Here is a 16,779-nt window from a genome sequence, read left to right as displayed (position 1 = left end):
CCAAAAGTGCACCGTGACCTATCCTAGAGGTCAGTTTAGGTGAAGCTCTGATGGTAGCTTCTCTGAGGACAGCTTATGACAAGGACAGGCTGGAGGAAAGTAAAGGGCTGGGGAGCAGACAAAAGTAAACAAGTCCATGAAGGATGCAGAAGGTTTTCTGGCCTCTGCTTTCCTTCAGTGTCACCATCCACTTCAGCCTATTACAGATCTACTAGACCCCCTTTCATTTTCCATCACCTTTTGCAGCAAGGAAATGGTAAACAGACTGGAGGCTGAGTTTCAGTGCAAACATGCTGTGCAATATTTATGAAAGCCACTGTGAATAATTAATGGTTTATTGCAACTTCAAAACCTTAGCCACAAACCCTTTTGTAAGACTGGCATGAGATGCTGCAACGCTTTGCATGGGAACATTGCTAATGTACTTCTGATCTGTGAGAGTCCTCAAAAGGGCATGGTCATTTCAACTAAATCTAGGGAGAGGGGAGTCACCTATCACTGAGCACTGGGACAGGGATTTTGTGTGTTTAACTCAAATGTCCCTCTCTGGTACCTAAAGCAGTTGCCACCGCAGTGCTGTTGGGTAGGTTGTACGCACCAAGCTGGCAATTCTCAACACATTCCTGCACAGGTGGGAATTCACCTCCCAGGCAGCCACCATCACAGTCAGCAGTAATTTGCACTGGTATTGGTGGCCACAGATAAGTGATTAATGATGAGCTACCATCACAGCCTGAGGTAGTACTGCAAAAATAGAGGAACATGATATACTGAAGACCCATCCAGTCCGATGTCTTTTTTTCACAACAGTGGCTGTTAGTGGATATTCACAGAGAGGTGTAAGAAACACAGTACTTCTTTCCCTTATATGTTCTCCCAACCTTCATAAACTGATGGATGAGGGACTTCTTGAGGTGAAACTGTACCTGAACTGTCACGTCAGAAACAGGCAAGCAGAGGAAATGTCCAACTCTGTCAGTAGATTTTTCTACCGGGCTGTAAGTCTGATTTTCATGTTCAGCTCTTTCTCCAAGCAGTAATTTCATTTTGAATGAAAGCAAAGTGGAAACATTGCTGCTGTTTTTCAAAATGATTAGCCAGAGGGGGACAGGGCGTGTGTGTGTGAAAGAGGGAGCTGTGATGTGTGTCAGGCGATTTTATAAACGTGGATTAATGGTCTCCAAAGCTCAATAAGACGACTGTGTGATGTACCTGCTCGTTCAGAGGAGCTGAGGAGAGCTTCAAGCATTTGTGTCATCATTCTTAAAGAGAGAGAGGAAAAAAAAAAACTTCATTTAAATGCATGTAGTGGCTTTTCACTTGGGACTGAGTGGAAAGTTTTTCTATTAAAATGCAAATGAAAGAATAAACTGTAACTCCAAATTTCTCTCTGAAAATGGATGTCTCCTCTCTGCATTGTGGTACCAGGGTGATCTATGCCTTCAGACTGCGAGTATTTTATTCTTGATTTGGGGAAGAAGGGAGGAGAAGGGGGTAAGAGAAGGAGGTTTGGGATTTTGAGTCCCGGAAGGAATTGTGTTCCTTTTTGTTATATTAACCCATCACTGTGATATGTTTGGAAGAGGAGCTCGGAAAGTCATCGGGAGTAGAACAAAATGCTCACCTGGACAGCACCCTTCTTGTAGCTGCAGTATTTCGGCATACGCCTTTGCATGAGCACGGCTGTGCTATATCAGTGCAGGATGCGCACACAGTAGGAGACAGCCTCAGCATCCAAGTCTGACAAGAGACAGGACAGCAAGTGAGGTCAAAACAGCGAGAGGTTTGGGGCCATGTGGCAGCCTTAGCAGACAAAGCACAACTTTGGATGCTCTGCTGCACCACAGCTCTCCTCCTTCCCAGGGAAAAATGCCCATGGCCACAGAAAGCATTTTTAAACTGCTCTCCAGAATGGTACAGCAGGTTCTGTTCCCTTGCCACATAAATAGAGTTTAGAGCGGTCTTTCCGAGAACCAATTGTTTTCACTTCTTGTAAGCTCCGCAGTTTTCCCCGGAGGCGGAGAGCCCCTGTTAAGATCCAGTCAACCCGTTCAAGACCGGGGTTATCTTGCAGAGGTGGTGTTTCATTATAGAAAAACATGCCTGAGCTGATTCAAATGGGCAGTGGAGATGGGAAACGTTTGCCTGCAGCTTCTCCAGGCATGGAAATGGCTTTGAAAACACAGAATATTTCTGAGCAGATACAAGGACAGTGCTGATATCGCAGCGAGGCAAGACGAGACACTAGGCTTTTCTTTTAGTGGGAAGATATGGGCATCTCCCAAAGTCCAGCTAAAACCTGATTAACACTCTGGGGGTGCCTACATCTCTCCAGCATTAAAAAGAGAGAGGCAAAGTAACTCCACCGCTCCGCTGTGTTTTCAACATGACCCTTTGCCTCCACAGACTCTGACACTCTCAGATCTCAAGCCGAAGCGGGGCCCGGTGTCGGGGGGCACTCAGGTGACGATTACAGGCAACAACCTCAATGCAGGCAGCAATGTCATCGTGACGTTTGGGCGACAACCCTGCCTCTTCTACAGGTACATACAATTCCTTCCTACTGCATATGCCTGAGTCTGTAAGATGTGAACAGAGAGAGAGAGAGAGAGAGACCTTTAATGGCCATGTTTGCACACGTCTTAAAAAAGCAAAAAAAAAAAAAAAAAAAAGGCAAAAAAAAAAGACTTTGTCCACTGGCCTCTGACCACATTGCCTGGCCTCTGTGAGATTTGATCCTGGTGCTGGGCTAAGCAGGCAGCTACAAAGTGGTGAAAGCAGTCCAGAGGGGGATTTATTTGTTTCCTCACAGCTCTGGTAGGACATGACTTCTCTTCACAAAGCTGCTCTGCTTTCTGGCAGTCACCATTCCCAAGTCCACTGTAACTACTGTAGGCTTTGCGGACGAGGACGAAGGTCCACCGGTTGCATGTTGTGGGGGTAGTACCAATGCACCAGGGAGGGAATAGAAACCTAAAGACAGGACTGAACTTCTCTTAACAGCAATTATAGTCAAGAGACCTCTTCTGCAGCCAGGGCCCCTTTCCTCCAAACACCTCTCTTGCCTGTGGTTATGTCTGTTCTGCAGCAAGACTTTTGCATTCTGCCCCATACTCCATTAGAGCAACCTAACTGTGCGTGTGTTGGGGTGGGAGGATAGGATTTATTTCATTGTTTTGATTAGTATTTGATGTACTTTTTCCATAGTCCCTTGCTAAATTTCACTGCAATTCTCCACAGTCCCATGCTTAGCAACTTGTTTTGGGAGTGCATAGTTGAAAAGATTCGTTTTCATGTCCCCGCTTTAGATGAGAGAAGAAAGAAAATCTGACAACATTGGTTCTAAGTATTAAAACACCTCCCTTTTATCCCAAAATAGTCCTGTAGTGCTGAGAAATGGATGACTTGCAGCATTCCAGCACCGGGTTGGCTCTTGTTCAATGGCAGTTCAGAGAGGCTTAATGTCAGTGTTACCTGCTGATGTTCCCTGATCCCTGTGAGAATCAGCCTGAGTCCAGTTCCCAGGGGCTCCTGCAGCTCAAAACACTCCAGTGTAATGCATTTCGCTGCCAGTATTGGTGGGGGCTAGGGATGAAGTTGGCACACTCCTCGTAGCCTGCCCTTGGCAAAAGAAGTACCCATTCACAGGGGACCTGGGACCACTATCTTGGGGAAATGCACTTCCCTCTCCAGGCTGTGGGGACCCTGTTTAGCTGCCTGTCATGTAGTGTCATTCATCTTCTATAATTCAAGAAGGTGAAACCACAGCCTGTGATTTAAAATACAGGTGGGAATGACAGCTGCTTTGGGTTGCTTACAGAGCAGATCGGGGAATTTTTCAGATGGTGCTGAGCCCAGTCTTTCAGGAGAATGGGAAGAGAACCTGGAGAGTACTGTCACTGGAGGTCAAGTGCTGCAAGGGAAGGGTGGACCCTGTTTTATCCTTTCTGGGTATATAAGATAAGACCGTGCCATCAATCACAGGGCTGGGAAGGCTGAGGGTGTTCAGGGCCTCAATTCTTGGGTCTTTAGGGAAGGCAAGGTCTACTGCAAAATTCAGACTAGTTTTGAGCCCTGCCCAAAAGAAAAAGTTAGATGCAAAATCCTCCTTAAGTATTATCATGTAATACTTCCCACCATATTAGCACCTCCCATGCAAAGATGCCAGGCACATTGCAAACTGCAGTTAAACAAGGCTTACAGTCCTACTGCAAAGTAAGCTTTATTAACCCAGACTGGAAAGCTCAGGAACAAACACCCCTTTTTATGAGCTGCTGCTACATATGCCTGCAGGCAAGAAGGAAACATCCATCATGTATTTAATCATGCAGAAACATTTCTGGAGAGAGACCTGTTTTGGACTTCCCTTGGGATTCAGTTTATATTTTGAGACCTGAGTAATGGTAGCCCTTGTGGTATTGTTTAAACTAGTGCAAAGACACATGGCACTTCCTCAGATGAATGTGTCACACTATTTTCTGCATATTCCCACAGCATTGAGTTTCACCACTTAAGAAAGCATAGGTTAAGGTCACAGGACACAAGAGTAGGCAGCAGGACTCATTTTGGCATCACTGTATTTCTGCAGGCAGAGCCTGGTTTATTTTTACTTGCTTCCACTCACAGGAGGTCCACCAAGCACATTATCTGTAACACCACCGCTTCAGACGAAGGCTTTGAGAAGGTGAAGGTGTCTGTGAGAGTGGACAAGGCCAAGATCCATCAGGAGCTGCAGTACGAATATGTGGAGGATCCGACCATCCTGAGGATCGAGCCTGAATGGAGCATCTTCAGGTAAGTATCCTGTGGACATCCCCACCAAGTCCCCTTACTTTCTCACGCAGCACTGGTGTGCTCTTGCTGGGCCTCAGTACAGCAAAGTGCTTTCCAATCATTGTGTTCACTGAGAAATACGTTTATGCTGAACTACTTCCCATAGCCCAAGAGCCATGAGATTTGATGGACTGGCCTAGTGGTAGGACCTGAAGCACCAGCACTGTGCCGTGCATTCACTGTAACACCTCAGTTGCTCAGTGTGCGTCTGTGGCTTTGTGTATCCTCAGGACGAAATTTCCACAGTCTCTGGTGAAGGATGGGCAGGACCTAGGTCTTTTCTCTGAAGGAACTCTGTCTAGTCCAAGGCTAAATGAACCTGCACCCTGGCTTCACTAGTGGAGCACAGTTTCCTGACTTACAGCAGTAAAATTCAGCTGCAAATGCTCACTTGAAGCCTGCCTTGGGCACAGCGTGCTGGCTGCTGTAATTACAAGGGCAGGTGGAGCAGGTCTCTGACCTGATGTTGAAGCTTTCTCCCTCTTTACTGCAGTCCAGGATTTATCTTCAGCACCAGGATGCTCCCTGTCTGCGTGCTATTGCCATCCATTGGGCATGGTTAAATCAAGCAGTTGTACCCCTGAAAGCTGCAACTCCTCGTGTTTCTGGTCATGACTGTGTTTCTGGCCCCACTGGGCTGTGTCCACAGCCTCCTGTGGCAGCAATATTGGTCAAATATCCATTGGTCTCTTAGACCCAAGTGTAAATGGCATGACGCTACTTAGGGAAGTGAATGTCCCTTGGGTTTGAAAACAGCAACTCCCACTTTTCCCCCAGCCTTCATGTGCTTGATGGCTTAGCATTAAGTACCACTTGTCTGGCTGTAATGCCTGGAAGCCCCAGGATCATCTTCTGAGGCAGAAGCACAAAGGGAGCCCTGGTCCCTGCCCCATCAAAGGGCCTTCCTCCTTGTTAGGCCTCCCTTTTTCTCTTTGCTCCATTGATGCAGCTTTGGTGAGTTCAGAGGTTTCACATGAAGGTGTCTGAGAGGAGCATTTGCCCTGGATGTGGAAGACATCAAAGCATTACCCAAATGCCCTCAAAAGCCTACAGAAATGGCTGTCTGAAGAGAGAGATTGGTTATTAAATACAGTGGCATTTCTTTGCAAAGATACAAAATAAGAAATCTTAGTTTCCTTCTTTCAGCCACTACAGTTCTCTGCTCCCCTGTCAAACTGGACTGATTGGAGTATCTGGGGATTAGGAGCAGGGCTAGTAAATCCCCCTGGTTCAGCTCCCTTCCAGAAGATGTTTTCACAAATCAATTAGTGGCTTTAATTACTGTGGGGGAATTTACCGATTTAGCCGGATTGAATCTTTACACATTGGGCTTGAAGCTTTAGCTCCCGGATTTTCCTTTTGGGGGTTTTATTTTCAGTCAGAGTTCAGATTATCAGTGAAATAAGAAATCGCTTTACTCTCTTCCTTATTAAAGTGAGTCTAGTGCTGGTTAAAAGGTGTGAGATTGACAGCACTGGAGAGTGAATTCCCCTATTATCCACAGGAAAGTTGCAGCATGGGGGCCTTCCTCCGCACTGCTTCCGGCCTGGCTAGTAGGTGAGAGGAGATGTTCTCCAGAGCCTTGGTATCTCTGCTGGAGCTGCCAGCCAGAAAGACGGAGACACCAGCAGCGGTGGTGGAGCTGGTGAGGGGGAGGCTGCCTGGGAGTGAGCTGTGATTCTCTTCATGTTTAATTAACAGCTATGAAGTAGCACCAGCTCCTGGCCCTGCAACGCTTGGTAATAACTGCTGGTGAAGCCGGTGGGGGAACCGGTTCCTGTGACCAGGGTGGTTGCTTCAGCCTGCCTCCCCTGCCACATCGCCCCAGGGTGTGGGTCATTCCCTGTGACAGCCAGACTGGCATTTTTGTCTCAGACCTGTCCTGGAGTGAGTGTGCTGGGGCTTGTCCTTGCCCTCCTAGGACCATAGCTCTCCTCATAGACCTCCTGAGGTGGCTGGTGGTTACAGCCTGTGGCTGCAAGAGTGAGCAGCATTGCAAAAGACACTTGAGGTGCCTTGGCAGAGCTTCATCCAGCCTGGGGGTGCAGAGGTTTAATGCCCCATTGCTTACTGCCTTGAATCTCCCATCACCCCTCCTGTCATAAGGGAAGTTAAGAAGAGGTGCTTGTTTAGTGGGTGCCAGTTTACATACAGGATGTGTAGCTGCTTGCATGGATGACTGGGACTCTATCTGTCTCATCATTCAGGTGGAACCTCCATTCCCTGCTCACTTAGGTGTCTCTGAAATCAGAAAGCATCCACTCGAGCAGCAGCAGGTGTCGAATTTCAACCAGATCTACTCACCTCATCTCTGCTTTCTTACCCTTTCTTCTGCATTTTTGAATCACTCCAAGAGGTCGGGTGATAATCTTGGAGAACGGTGCAGAGAGATAAGATGCTATATCCAGGATTACTGCTGTGATTCAAGGTGTCCGGGACCGTTTTATGCAGTGTAACTGCTAACCTGTGGATCTCCATGCTGTAGATTGTAATTGAGACAAGCATGAGAGTAAGGCCTTCAGAAAGAGCTGGATGAATGTGCAGCAAAGTCAAATCCTGAGAATCAAACAAAAAATAACTTAGTCAAGTTACATGGATCACGAAGTAAACTACGGAGGCTCTTCCTCACTATATTTGTTATGCAGTATGATTCATTACAGCAAATCCACTGTGCTTTTCTGATTCATCACTCCTGACTGTGGGGCTAAGCTGTTTTGAGGGACAGATGATTGCTACTAAACCAGCTTTGCAAAATTAGTGAATGAATACACCCAGTCTGTCTTAAAACCCTCTCAGGCACCATTTTCCAAGACAATAAATGAAAGATTGTTGCTAATTTACTCACATAGCCAAAAAAAATGAGTCACACTGGGCTGGCAGGTAGCTAGAATTTTACAAGGCTCTGTTAATACATTTGATCTGTGTTTGATTTGAGTTACGTCTAGCAATTATCTGAATCTGCAGAGGGAAACTCATGCTCAGAGATTTCTGGACAATGAGAAGTTAAATTAAGAAAGTTCCTAGTCTTGGCACCTTTATTATTCCCATTTCCCGTAGGTGAGTTGTTCCAGTAACTCACTGTCTAAGCTGTGAGTGAGAGTGGAGACAGGCAGGCCAGAGACGTGAGAGGTAAGAAGGACCAGAAGCAATCGTTAAGGCTGTGTGTTATCATACTCTCTGCCACCCGTTGTCTCTGTCCCACCGTTTCTCAGGAACGGAGATAAATGTAGTGAGGTCCTGATGCTGCTTCCCCTTACCTAGTAGTGAGGTCTCACTGCAAGCCATCAGCCAAGGGAGAGTTGTTGGGAGAGTCCCACACAGCACTGGGGCTGCTGCTCACGCCTGCAGTCAAGGGGAAATTCCCTGAGCAGACCATGCTGTGATTTATGGCCAAGCAAAAGGGTCAGAGATGCAGGGAAAAAAAAGAAAAGGTGCAGAAGCTTGGAAACAAGTAGACGGTATCAGGATCCCGGTCTGCTGGGAAGGGACAGCAGAAGGATATGGGAAGGCCAGCATGATGGCAAACACCAGGGCATGAATGAGAGGGGAGGAAGGGGGATGCTGCTGCAATCATGCAGACATAACCTGGGAAGAGGAGCCACAACCCCGGCGCAGAGTCCTACTGCTAATGCTCGAGGATGCATTTCACTGGGTAGCCGTGTCCCTCCCTGCTCTGATCCGACAGGGCCAAGAAGTGGCTGGGACTGGTCATTCACCCACAGTCAAAGAAGTCAACGGCTGTTGGTTTGCACAGGAAGGCAAGTGGCAGTTGGATCTGCTGGCAAGACAGGGTAGATTTTGTGGTGAGTTCAGCAAATACAACTGTCGGGTTTTTTTTTGAAGAGAGAAGGCCCCTCTCTAATCCAGTGCTGTAGCCACACTTAAAAACTGTGGTCTGAACCTACAAGCTCAATTTCCAAGCCAAATAATACAGTATTTTTAACACATGGTTTAAAACTGTCTGCACAGTGGTGATTAATTAAAAGGATTTCTATATATATAGACACATATACAAATATACACACACACGCACACACACTCACATATATATATCCATATATACACACATTTGGTACGTCTGGAACATGTAAAACTCTCAGTTGAGTAAAAATACAAGCTTCTAACTTGAATCAGCACAGATTCATAATAATTAATGCTTACAGCCAAAAATCCAGAAGAATGAGGATAATGGAAAAAGAAAGGCTTAGTTTATGCACTTTTCTAGTTCCTGGAAAGCAAACTCTCCCTGGGTGATGTCAGGAATAGTTAATGTGAAGACGAATTTTTGGGAGAGGGCATTTCTGCTATAAGGCAGGGAGTGGGAACCCTCTTATAAATGGGTGTGTGACCTCAGAAGAGATCCCCTGAGGGTTCGAGAAAGCTCAGCCACCCAAGTGGACCTCATGGAAATGGAAGACATGCATTTGCTCTGTAAAATTTCCCACTGGAAATTTCCCAACACAGCTGATGATTTCAGAGAGCAAGAACTTAAAATACTGCAAAACTCAAGGCCAAATGTGGTCTTAACCATCGGTCAGACTGCATAGGTGTTGACTGAATGAAAGACCATAAGGAACCTCTTAGAGAAGTGTCTCAGGAGCACCTGCAGAAAGATGTGGTGTGACTGTGCTTGTTGGTAGAGCTACTGGCTCTACCATTAGCTGCTGAGAAAGATTTGGGTTTTTTTTTGCCAGGCTATGATTAAGTCCTTGTTGTGCTGGTATTTTTCATAAAAAGTATCTCCTTGACTTGGGAAGGTGACAAGGACTTTTTATTGCAATAGCGGAACCCTCCTCACACACACCCTCCTGCACCTTACTCCTCAGATGACTTCAAATTTCCAGTCTTCTTGGTCATAGAGACTGTGTCTAAACTAGTAAATAAGTAGTCCGGGGCTATTCTTTGGTCCTGAAGCCAGCTAGAATGCACAACTCCCAACCATACTGCCAAATGAGCTTTCAGGCTTCAAAGGCAACTTAGCCTCAGCCATCCTGCTTACTGGGAGTGGTCACTGACCCATGCTATTCCTCCAACCACGACCAGGCATTGCTGGGAGGGTGCTAACTAAGGTAGTCGAAACCAAGCCAGGGTACTGCTAATGTTTTAATAGTATGGATGGCCACCAGCCAGTATCTGAGCTGGTGCCCTGGCCTTCTTTGGTTCATCAGGGTGGTTGTAGTCAGAGGGGCTGGAGCACAGTCTGACCTAGTTGCAGCCAGCCCACCGAAACTTGATAGCTGTACTGCTGAGAGATGTGTATTTGCGTTCATATACTACCTGTCCCAGCTGATTAATAATGGAAGATGCATGAGAGACATGGAAAACAAAGGTCAGAACTAGGGGAGAGCTGTTGGCCAACACAGGCTTCTTCCTTACAGTGTATTATTCTCCAGCGTTTTTCTCTATTCTCATTTATAATGCACATGTTTTACGTTGGATGTTTGTGGAGTTTTGCCTGGAGGCAGGAAAGGGATGCTGGGCTTTCTTTTCCCAATCTCACATAAATCAAATGATTTCTGCACAGCCTCCCCTCCCGTTCTCTGCAAAGAACTCCAAGAAATAAATTGCAGCCTGGATAGTTTGCAAGGGGAGCTACACAGGCAGATGCTGAAACCGATGAGAACATTCCTCACCCTGGGAAACCTTCAGCTCTGCAGCAGAGATAGCGCTGTCCATTGATGAGTTTTCTCTCACCCTGGCCTGGCCGTATGAGGCCTGACACCTGAGGCCTTTGCTTGCTCAGATAATCCCCCCCCACTCTGCTTCCCTCTTCAGCCAGCCCTTGCAGCACATCGCCCCAGCCACTGGAAGCTGCATACTGCAGGGGGAGAGGGATTTTCCCTGGCAGGGAAATGCTGTTCCAATTTGGGATAGCCAAACCTGCCAACGGTGAACCTTTGGTCTGGGTTAAATAGACTAGAGAGAAGGAGTGGAAGCTACTGCTCAATGTTCCTGCCTGTTACGATGCTCTTTTTATATACTGCTCTCTTTAATTGCACCCTGAGACAACCCACCCGTCAGCTCCTGCGGAGGCCTGGGAACATTCCTGTGCAGGTTTCTTTCCTCCCGCTCCTCTGTGCCCCAGAGTCCCACAAGCAGCAGTGCTGATTGCAACCGGAAGAGGCAAGTGAAAGGAAAGAAGGGTGTTTCTGAAAGCTGTTTCCTTTTGGTGACACTGATTGCAGGGAGTGAGAAGGGCTCTGTCGACATCTCCGCTTCTTACGCTGGGCTGAGATGGATCTTATAAAAGCAAGAGGGTTACCAAATGCAGTGTTGTGGTGTATACGGATCAACGTTCTCAGGAAATTAGGCTTTGTCCGAACAAAGGGACACAGTGACTAGAAATCTCTATTCTGTCGAATCTTGGAACTAACACACATTGCAAAGTTTATGTGCCTGAGTCACCAAATGGAAACCAAGCAAATGCATTGTTCATAGCAAGTCTGAAGACTCTGACTCTGTTTCTTCTAGATGCTGTAGGACCTGTTTCCCCAGATCTCTCCAACCAGCAGCACTGAAGTGGGTTCACTGAGATAACATTTCCCCACTCAGAATGATGCTTTCTATAGCAGGTTTAATATGCCAGAAGGGATGAGAGGCTCCAACTGAGATATTCTGTATCCCCAAGAGAGGATATCTGAGGGTTTTTGGGGCTCACTTAGTTAGGTGATATAAGGGATATAGTCAATGGTCTAAAGACCTTCTCTTATATTTCTGGCTCTTCTTCTAATTACCAAAGCCTGCAATTTCTTGAGTCCAGACAAAGAAGAACACCCAGATGCTGCTTGATGTGACAGTTTTAGCAAAAAATCATGTTTGCTTTATTCTCCTTTTATGCATGAAGGGTTTTTTTTTTTTTCTTTTCCTTCCTAGGGAGCTGTGAGACGTAGTCAGACCCTCTGTAATTAACTTTGAGGGAAAAAAAAAGTGTAAGTAGGAGGAAAGGCAGGAGGACAGGGAAATTTCAGCTGTTTCCCATAGATTAGAAATGACAGAAGAGTATTCCCTTTCAAAAGAGGTACCCATCCCATCCATACAGTGAACAGTATCTCATATCCAAGGCATTCAGCAGAAATGACAGCAGAATGCATGGGAGTTTGCACCTAAAAATGCCTCAGTGATTTTCTTTTTTTCTGTAACTGATAAGTGATAAAAAATATATCACAAGGGCAGAAGTGTAGGAGTCTCTGTCTGTGTGACCAAGGAGCCTGCCTAGAGCTGCCTGTCCATGGTAATGTTCATAGATCACCCACTGCTGGTGCACTAAGTCCTAGTATCTGTTAGCTGGGTTCATGTTCTTCCTTTCTTCTTTTGTAGTGGCAACACACCCATTGCAGTGTGGGGAACTCACCTAGACCTGATCCAAAACCCTCAGATCCGAGCAAAGCATGGTGGGAAAGAACACATCAACGTGAGTATTTCTAGGATCGCGGGGAAGAATGTGCCCAAGAAAGTGAGAGGGGCTGGCTGACAGCTCCAGAGGTTGAAATCCTCTATTTTGTCTAGAAAAGAGAGTACATCTTGCTTTCAGAAAGATTACCCCACCCTCTCCCTGCAAAAGAGCAGTGGACCAAGGAAGGAATGAAGAGCATCAGTAACTGTTGAACAGCTTCACATGGAGCCATAAGTGAGTTTAGGAGACTCAGGAGCACACAGCATGTCCTGGACCCCACAGTAGGTTGGAGGATGGGGCCGTGTAACAGCACCTGAAAGGATGTTGGCTGTGTATGGACACCTCTTAGGAGCAAATGTGAAAGAACATCCCAAGGAGGACAGGCTCCCAGAAGTAAAAAGTACACAGAGACTAATGTGTGGGGGGTGGGGAAGGAAAGTCCATGACAAGGTGGAGTTGTGTGTTCTGAAGACTTTCCTTAATCAACAGACTTTGTTATTACAGCCAGGCTTAATGCAGATCTGGTCTGCATTAAGTGGACCAGAGAGAAGGAGTAGAAGCTACTGCTCAAAGCTCCTGCCTGTTACAATGCTCTTTTTATATACTGCTCTCTTTAATTACATCCTGGGACAGCAATGTGGTTCGTTCCTCTTGGCTTGTGTTTCAGAAAACCAGAAGGCAGTGAAGATGCTGGCTCTTACATATCCTTTCTTGCATGTGTTTCTGCTGGTTCCTGCGGTTGCACTCTGCAGCAGTGAGTCCTGATTGTATCAGACTCCCTACCTCTGCCATGAAGATTTCTAAGCACAGAAGGTTTTTGAGCTGGCCCGAGCAGCGCTGCTCCAGTTCAGCTCATAATAAAAGCTTTGAGGGCTGATGAAGGAAGGGCTGCCTAGCTTATTGCAGTGACCAGCTGAGCAGTGCGGAGAGGGATGGCAGATGGAGGCTGAGAAAAGCCCCTTAGTTCCTGATCAATTAGAGATGTTTGTTATTGGAAGGGGTCTCAGGAAGTGCAGACTAATTTCTTCATCACCCTTTTTTAAGCAAGCAGATTTCTGGTACTAACAGTGTTGCTGGCACTTGGCAGGGACCTGTAGGAAGAAGAAAGACAGAATTTTCTTGTTGTTGCTCTGCCTTTTTAGCCCTGTCAGTGAAAGACCACCAGCTCCTCTGCAACTCTCAGGTTGTAAAATTAATCCCTGGTCTTCTCTAGCACTCTTCACAGAGGATCTCAAAGCACTCCACAGACAGACATTACCTAAAATAGCCCACTATCACATGAACAATAGTGAATCTGTGGTAGATCCAAAAAGAGAATGAAGGAATATTGGGTAGATTTATTTATAGTCTGTAGTTTGCAGATTAAGAGACCTAAGTTTAGGTGTCTCCATACCTATATCTTATCCCAGTTTTGCCATGAACTATCTGCCTTCCATAAAGCCAAATCCAATACAACTTTGATCACCTTTCATACCCCACCAATTCAAGGAAATACCTTTTGAGGCTGGTTTCTGGGTCTTTCATGGTTTGGCCTGTGATATGCCAAGCATTTGAGACTGGACTGCAGGAATAGAGCAAGCAATTCCAGTGTCATTCCTGACTGGAAATCCTCCTGTCCCTCATGAACTCTGGAACAATGCTGGGGCAGCTGGTTATGTATGTATGTATGTACGTATGTATTGGGAATGTGTTGTATTTCCAAGTACAGCACTGCAAAACACTTTTCTAGATGCTTTGCAGGATTAGAAGTCTGCACAACATCATCTTATTCTGCCCGCAGACTCCAGCTCTTGCCTGACATAGTGGTCTCAAACAATCATGCCATTGTGCAGCTCATGAAGCCTGTTCTAATCTCACACATGCCCATGGAGAACTGCCCACCAGTTTTACATGTGGAAATACACAGACCCCAGTTCCTGGACATAAAGCAGACATGGGCTGCTCTCTATGGCCGAGTGGGTTTGTACTGGTGAACCTCAATGTCTTTGCACCCAGTCATATCCTAACCTAGTAGATGAGCAACTGAGTGAACTGGTGCTTTTCTGGTGCTCTTTACTTGGTAAAAGTTATTGCAACAAATAACAATGAACTTAATATACAACATGAATTCGGCTTGGTCCAAGTCACTTCTCTCTCTATTGAGTTGAGCTGAAGCAATATTAGCACTTGAGCTGTGCTAGCTGTGATGCTGAGTGTGCTCTCAACACTGGAGATACCAGTGACCTTTGGAGAAGATTCTCGCATCAAGCACAGCTGGGACAAGGGTGTTGTTTCCCCATAGAGCTGAGTGGTTTCAGGTGAGACCAGGAAGCATTGTGCTAACTCTTTTAAATGGGAGCTAGGGGATAAAATACCTTTCACAACCTATTACCTTTAGTATACAAAAAGCAGGTCTATGGCAAGGCTGTCATTGAACTTCAAGATCTCCTGGAAACTACTCTCCAGTATCTTTACCAGCCCAGCTTCCTGGGCTACATTTCAGGCAAAATGATGTTTACAGACAGGAATCTTGGCCAAAACTGAGTTTTCACTGCAGTTTTGGAGTGATCCCCAGAGTGTGAGAGCTAATTTTTGAATGATAGTGTAGCTTTGACTAGCCTCTGCTGCACAAAAAAGGAAGAACTTTCTGTTTCCAGAAGGAAACAGGGTTAAGGGAAGATGCTGATACTGGTAACCCCAAAAGCTGACCTCCCTCAGGGAAGACATACAGCATGACAAATTGCAGTTAAAATTGCTCCACACACCTGTCCCAGCAAAACTTTCCTAATCCCTTCCCAGCCTTGATCTCTTTCTGGGAATGGGGTATGCTTTGAAGCAGTGGTGCACCATCCTGTATCATGATAACCATGAAGATCTGTTCCTCACTGTCCTGTGGCAGTATGTAGACTACTATTTCTTTGGGATGTATATGTACACCAGTAGGGCTGGGGGCATTTTTGGTAAAATCTCCTTGTGTTGGGTTTCTCCTTCCAGAACTGTGAGGTGCAGAACTCCACGGAGATGACCTGCCAAGCTCCAGCACTGGCCGTTGACCCCAATCACCAGTCTGAGCTAGCTGAGCGTCCAGAGGAGTTTGGCTTCATTCTGGACAATGTGCAGTCCTTGCTGATCCTCAACAAAACCAACTTCACCTACTATCCAAACCCAGTCTTTGAGGTTTTCAGTCCCTCGGGGATACTGGAGCTGAAGCCAGGAAGTCCCATTATACTGAAGGTAAGATGGGGACCAAAGACGATGTCAAACATGTTCTGCCTTTTGTTCTGCCATGTCTGCCAGGACCCCCTATTCACAGTGGTGTCCTGAACATGTCCCAGAGATTTCTTCCACTCACAGCACTCCAACCATCATCTCATTGCGTCCAGCAGGGCCTTATGAGAGTCACCATCTGACAACACCACACCATTCACTGCCAAGAACCTGTCAATAACCCAGTGCATCCTTATCCATAATTAAAGCAAATATAAACTCCTTCTGTAACTACTTGCGTGCAAGCTAAATTTGCATCCATTGCTGTTCACCAGAGAACATTTTCCACCACGGCAGCAGGACTGACAATAACATACCCATGTCTATCTCTTCTTGGGGTTTTAGAGAATTTTCTCTCACCCCAGGCAAATCCCACACCAGCCCTTTGTTATTTCTGTAAACTGGACAGCAAGAGAAAGAAGGAATTTTATGACTGAACATTTCCATATCAGCACTTGTATGTGTTGCATACGCAAAAAGATGATTGTGTATGCAAGAATGTCTTTTTGCACATTTGGAAAGGGGCCTATTTTATTTGTCTGAATATGTCTTGTGATGGCCTGTTTGTGCAGGACTTATCTGCAATATTTCCCCATTACTACCAGAGAGAGACAAGGAGGGTAGGCTGTTTTGACCGATAATGGTCTGTACCCATCCATATTGTCCTCTGCATCACTTTTCTAGGTTGGCTGTTCCTTGCTAAGTTAGTGAAGGGTGAACCAAGAATGTTATGTGCAATGTTAACACTTGTGTCACAGGAGCAAACCAGTTGTGGAAGGCAAACTCTTTGCTGACATGATTTTTTTGGGGGGTGGGGGGAATGATATTCCTTTCCATTCAGGGCAAGAACCTCATCCCACCAGTGGCGGGAGGGAATGCCAAGCTGAACTACACTGTTCTAGTTGGTGAGAAGCCCTGTGTGGTGACCGTATCAGACGTACAGCTGCTTTGTGAGTCCCCAAACCTCATTGGACGGCACAAGGTGATGGTAAGTGGTGCTTGAACCTCAGCCTTTCTGTCTTGGGCAGGTGGGAAGGGCATGCCAATGCTGAGGAGCTGGCAAAGATCTCCTGGGAGTTTGCATCACCATTTGTCTTCCATAGATCCCACAAAGTTTGTGGCCCCTTCTTGATGTAAAACCCCCATTAGTGCCAGAGGAGTAACTTGGAGATCCTTATGGACAGTGAGGGACCTCTCATAATCAAAGTCCTTCAGGAAAGCTTGCTTATCTTCTTTCTTCATACAGACTGTATGAACACCAGATGTTCACATGAATTCATATATGTAAAATATTCCCTACGTGACAT

At 46.1% G+C, this 16,779-nt stretch overlaps 1 protein-coding gene across 1 annotated transcript in view; it reads left to right on the top strand.

Moving 5' to 3' along the window:
- PLXNA4 (plexin A4) overlaps positions 1–16,779 on the top strand; it is a 466,063-nt gene that overhangs the window by 395,880 nt on the left and 53,404 nt on the right. Inside the window, exons 16-20 of the mRNA XM_067317539.1 lie at positions 2,407–2,543; positions 4,627–4,794; positions 12,151–12,244; positions 15,200–15,439; positions 16,314–16,460. Coding sequence (XP_067173640.1) covers positions 2,407–2,543; positions 4,627–4,794; positions 12,151–12,244; positions 15,200–15,439; positions 16,314–16,460 — 786 coding nt within the window. The remainder of the gene's footprint in view (positions 1–2,406; positions 2,544–4,626; positions 4,795–12,150; positions 12,245–15,199; positions 15,440–16,313; positions 16,461–16,779) is intronic.

The sequence above is a fragment of the Apteryx mantelli genome, chromosome 1 (genome assembly GCF_036417845.1).
Source record: "Apteryx mantelli isolate bAptMan1 chromosome 1, bAptMan1.hap1, whole genome shotgun sequence".
Lineage (NCBI taxonomy): Eukaryota > Metazoa > Chordata > Aves > Apterygiformes > Apterygidae > Apteryx > Apteryx mantelli.
This window is presented reverse-complemented; position numbering and strand designations above follow the sequence as displayed.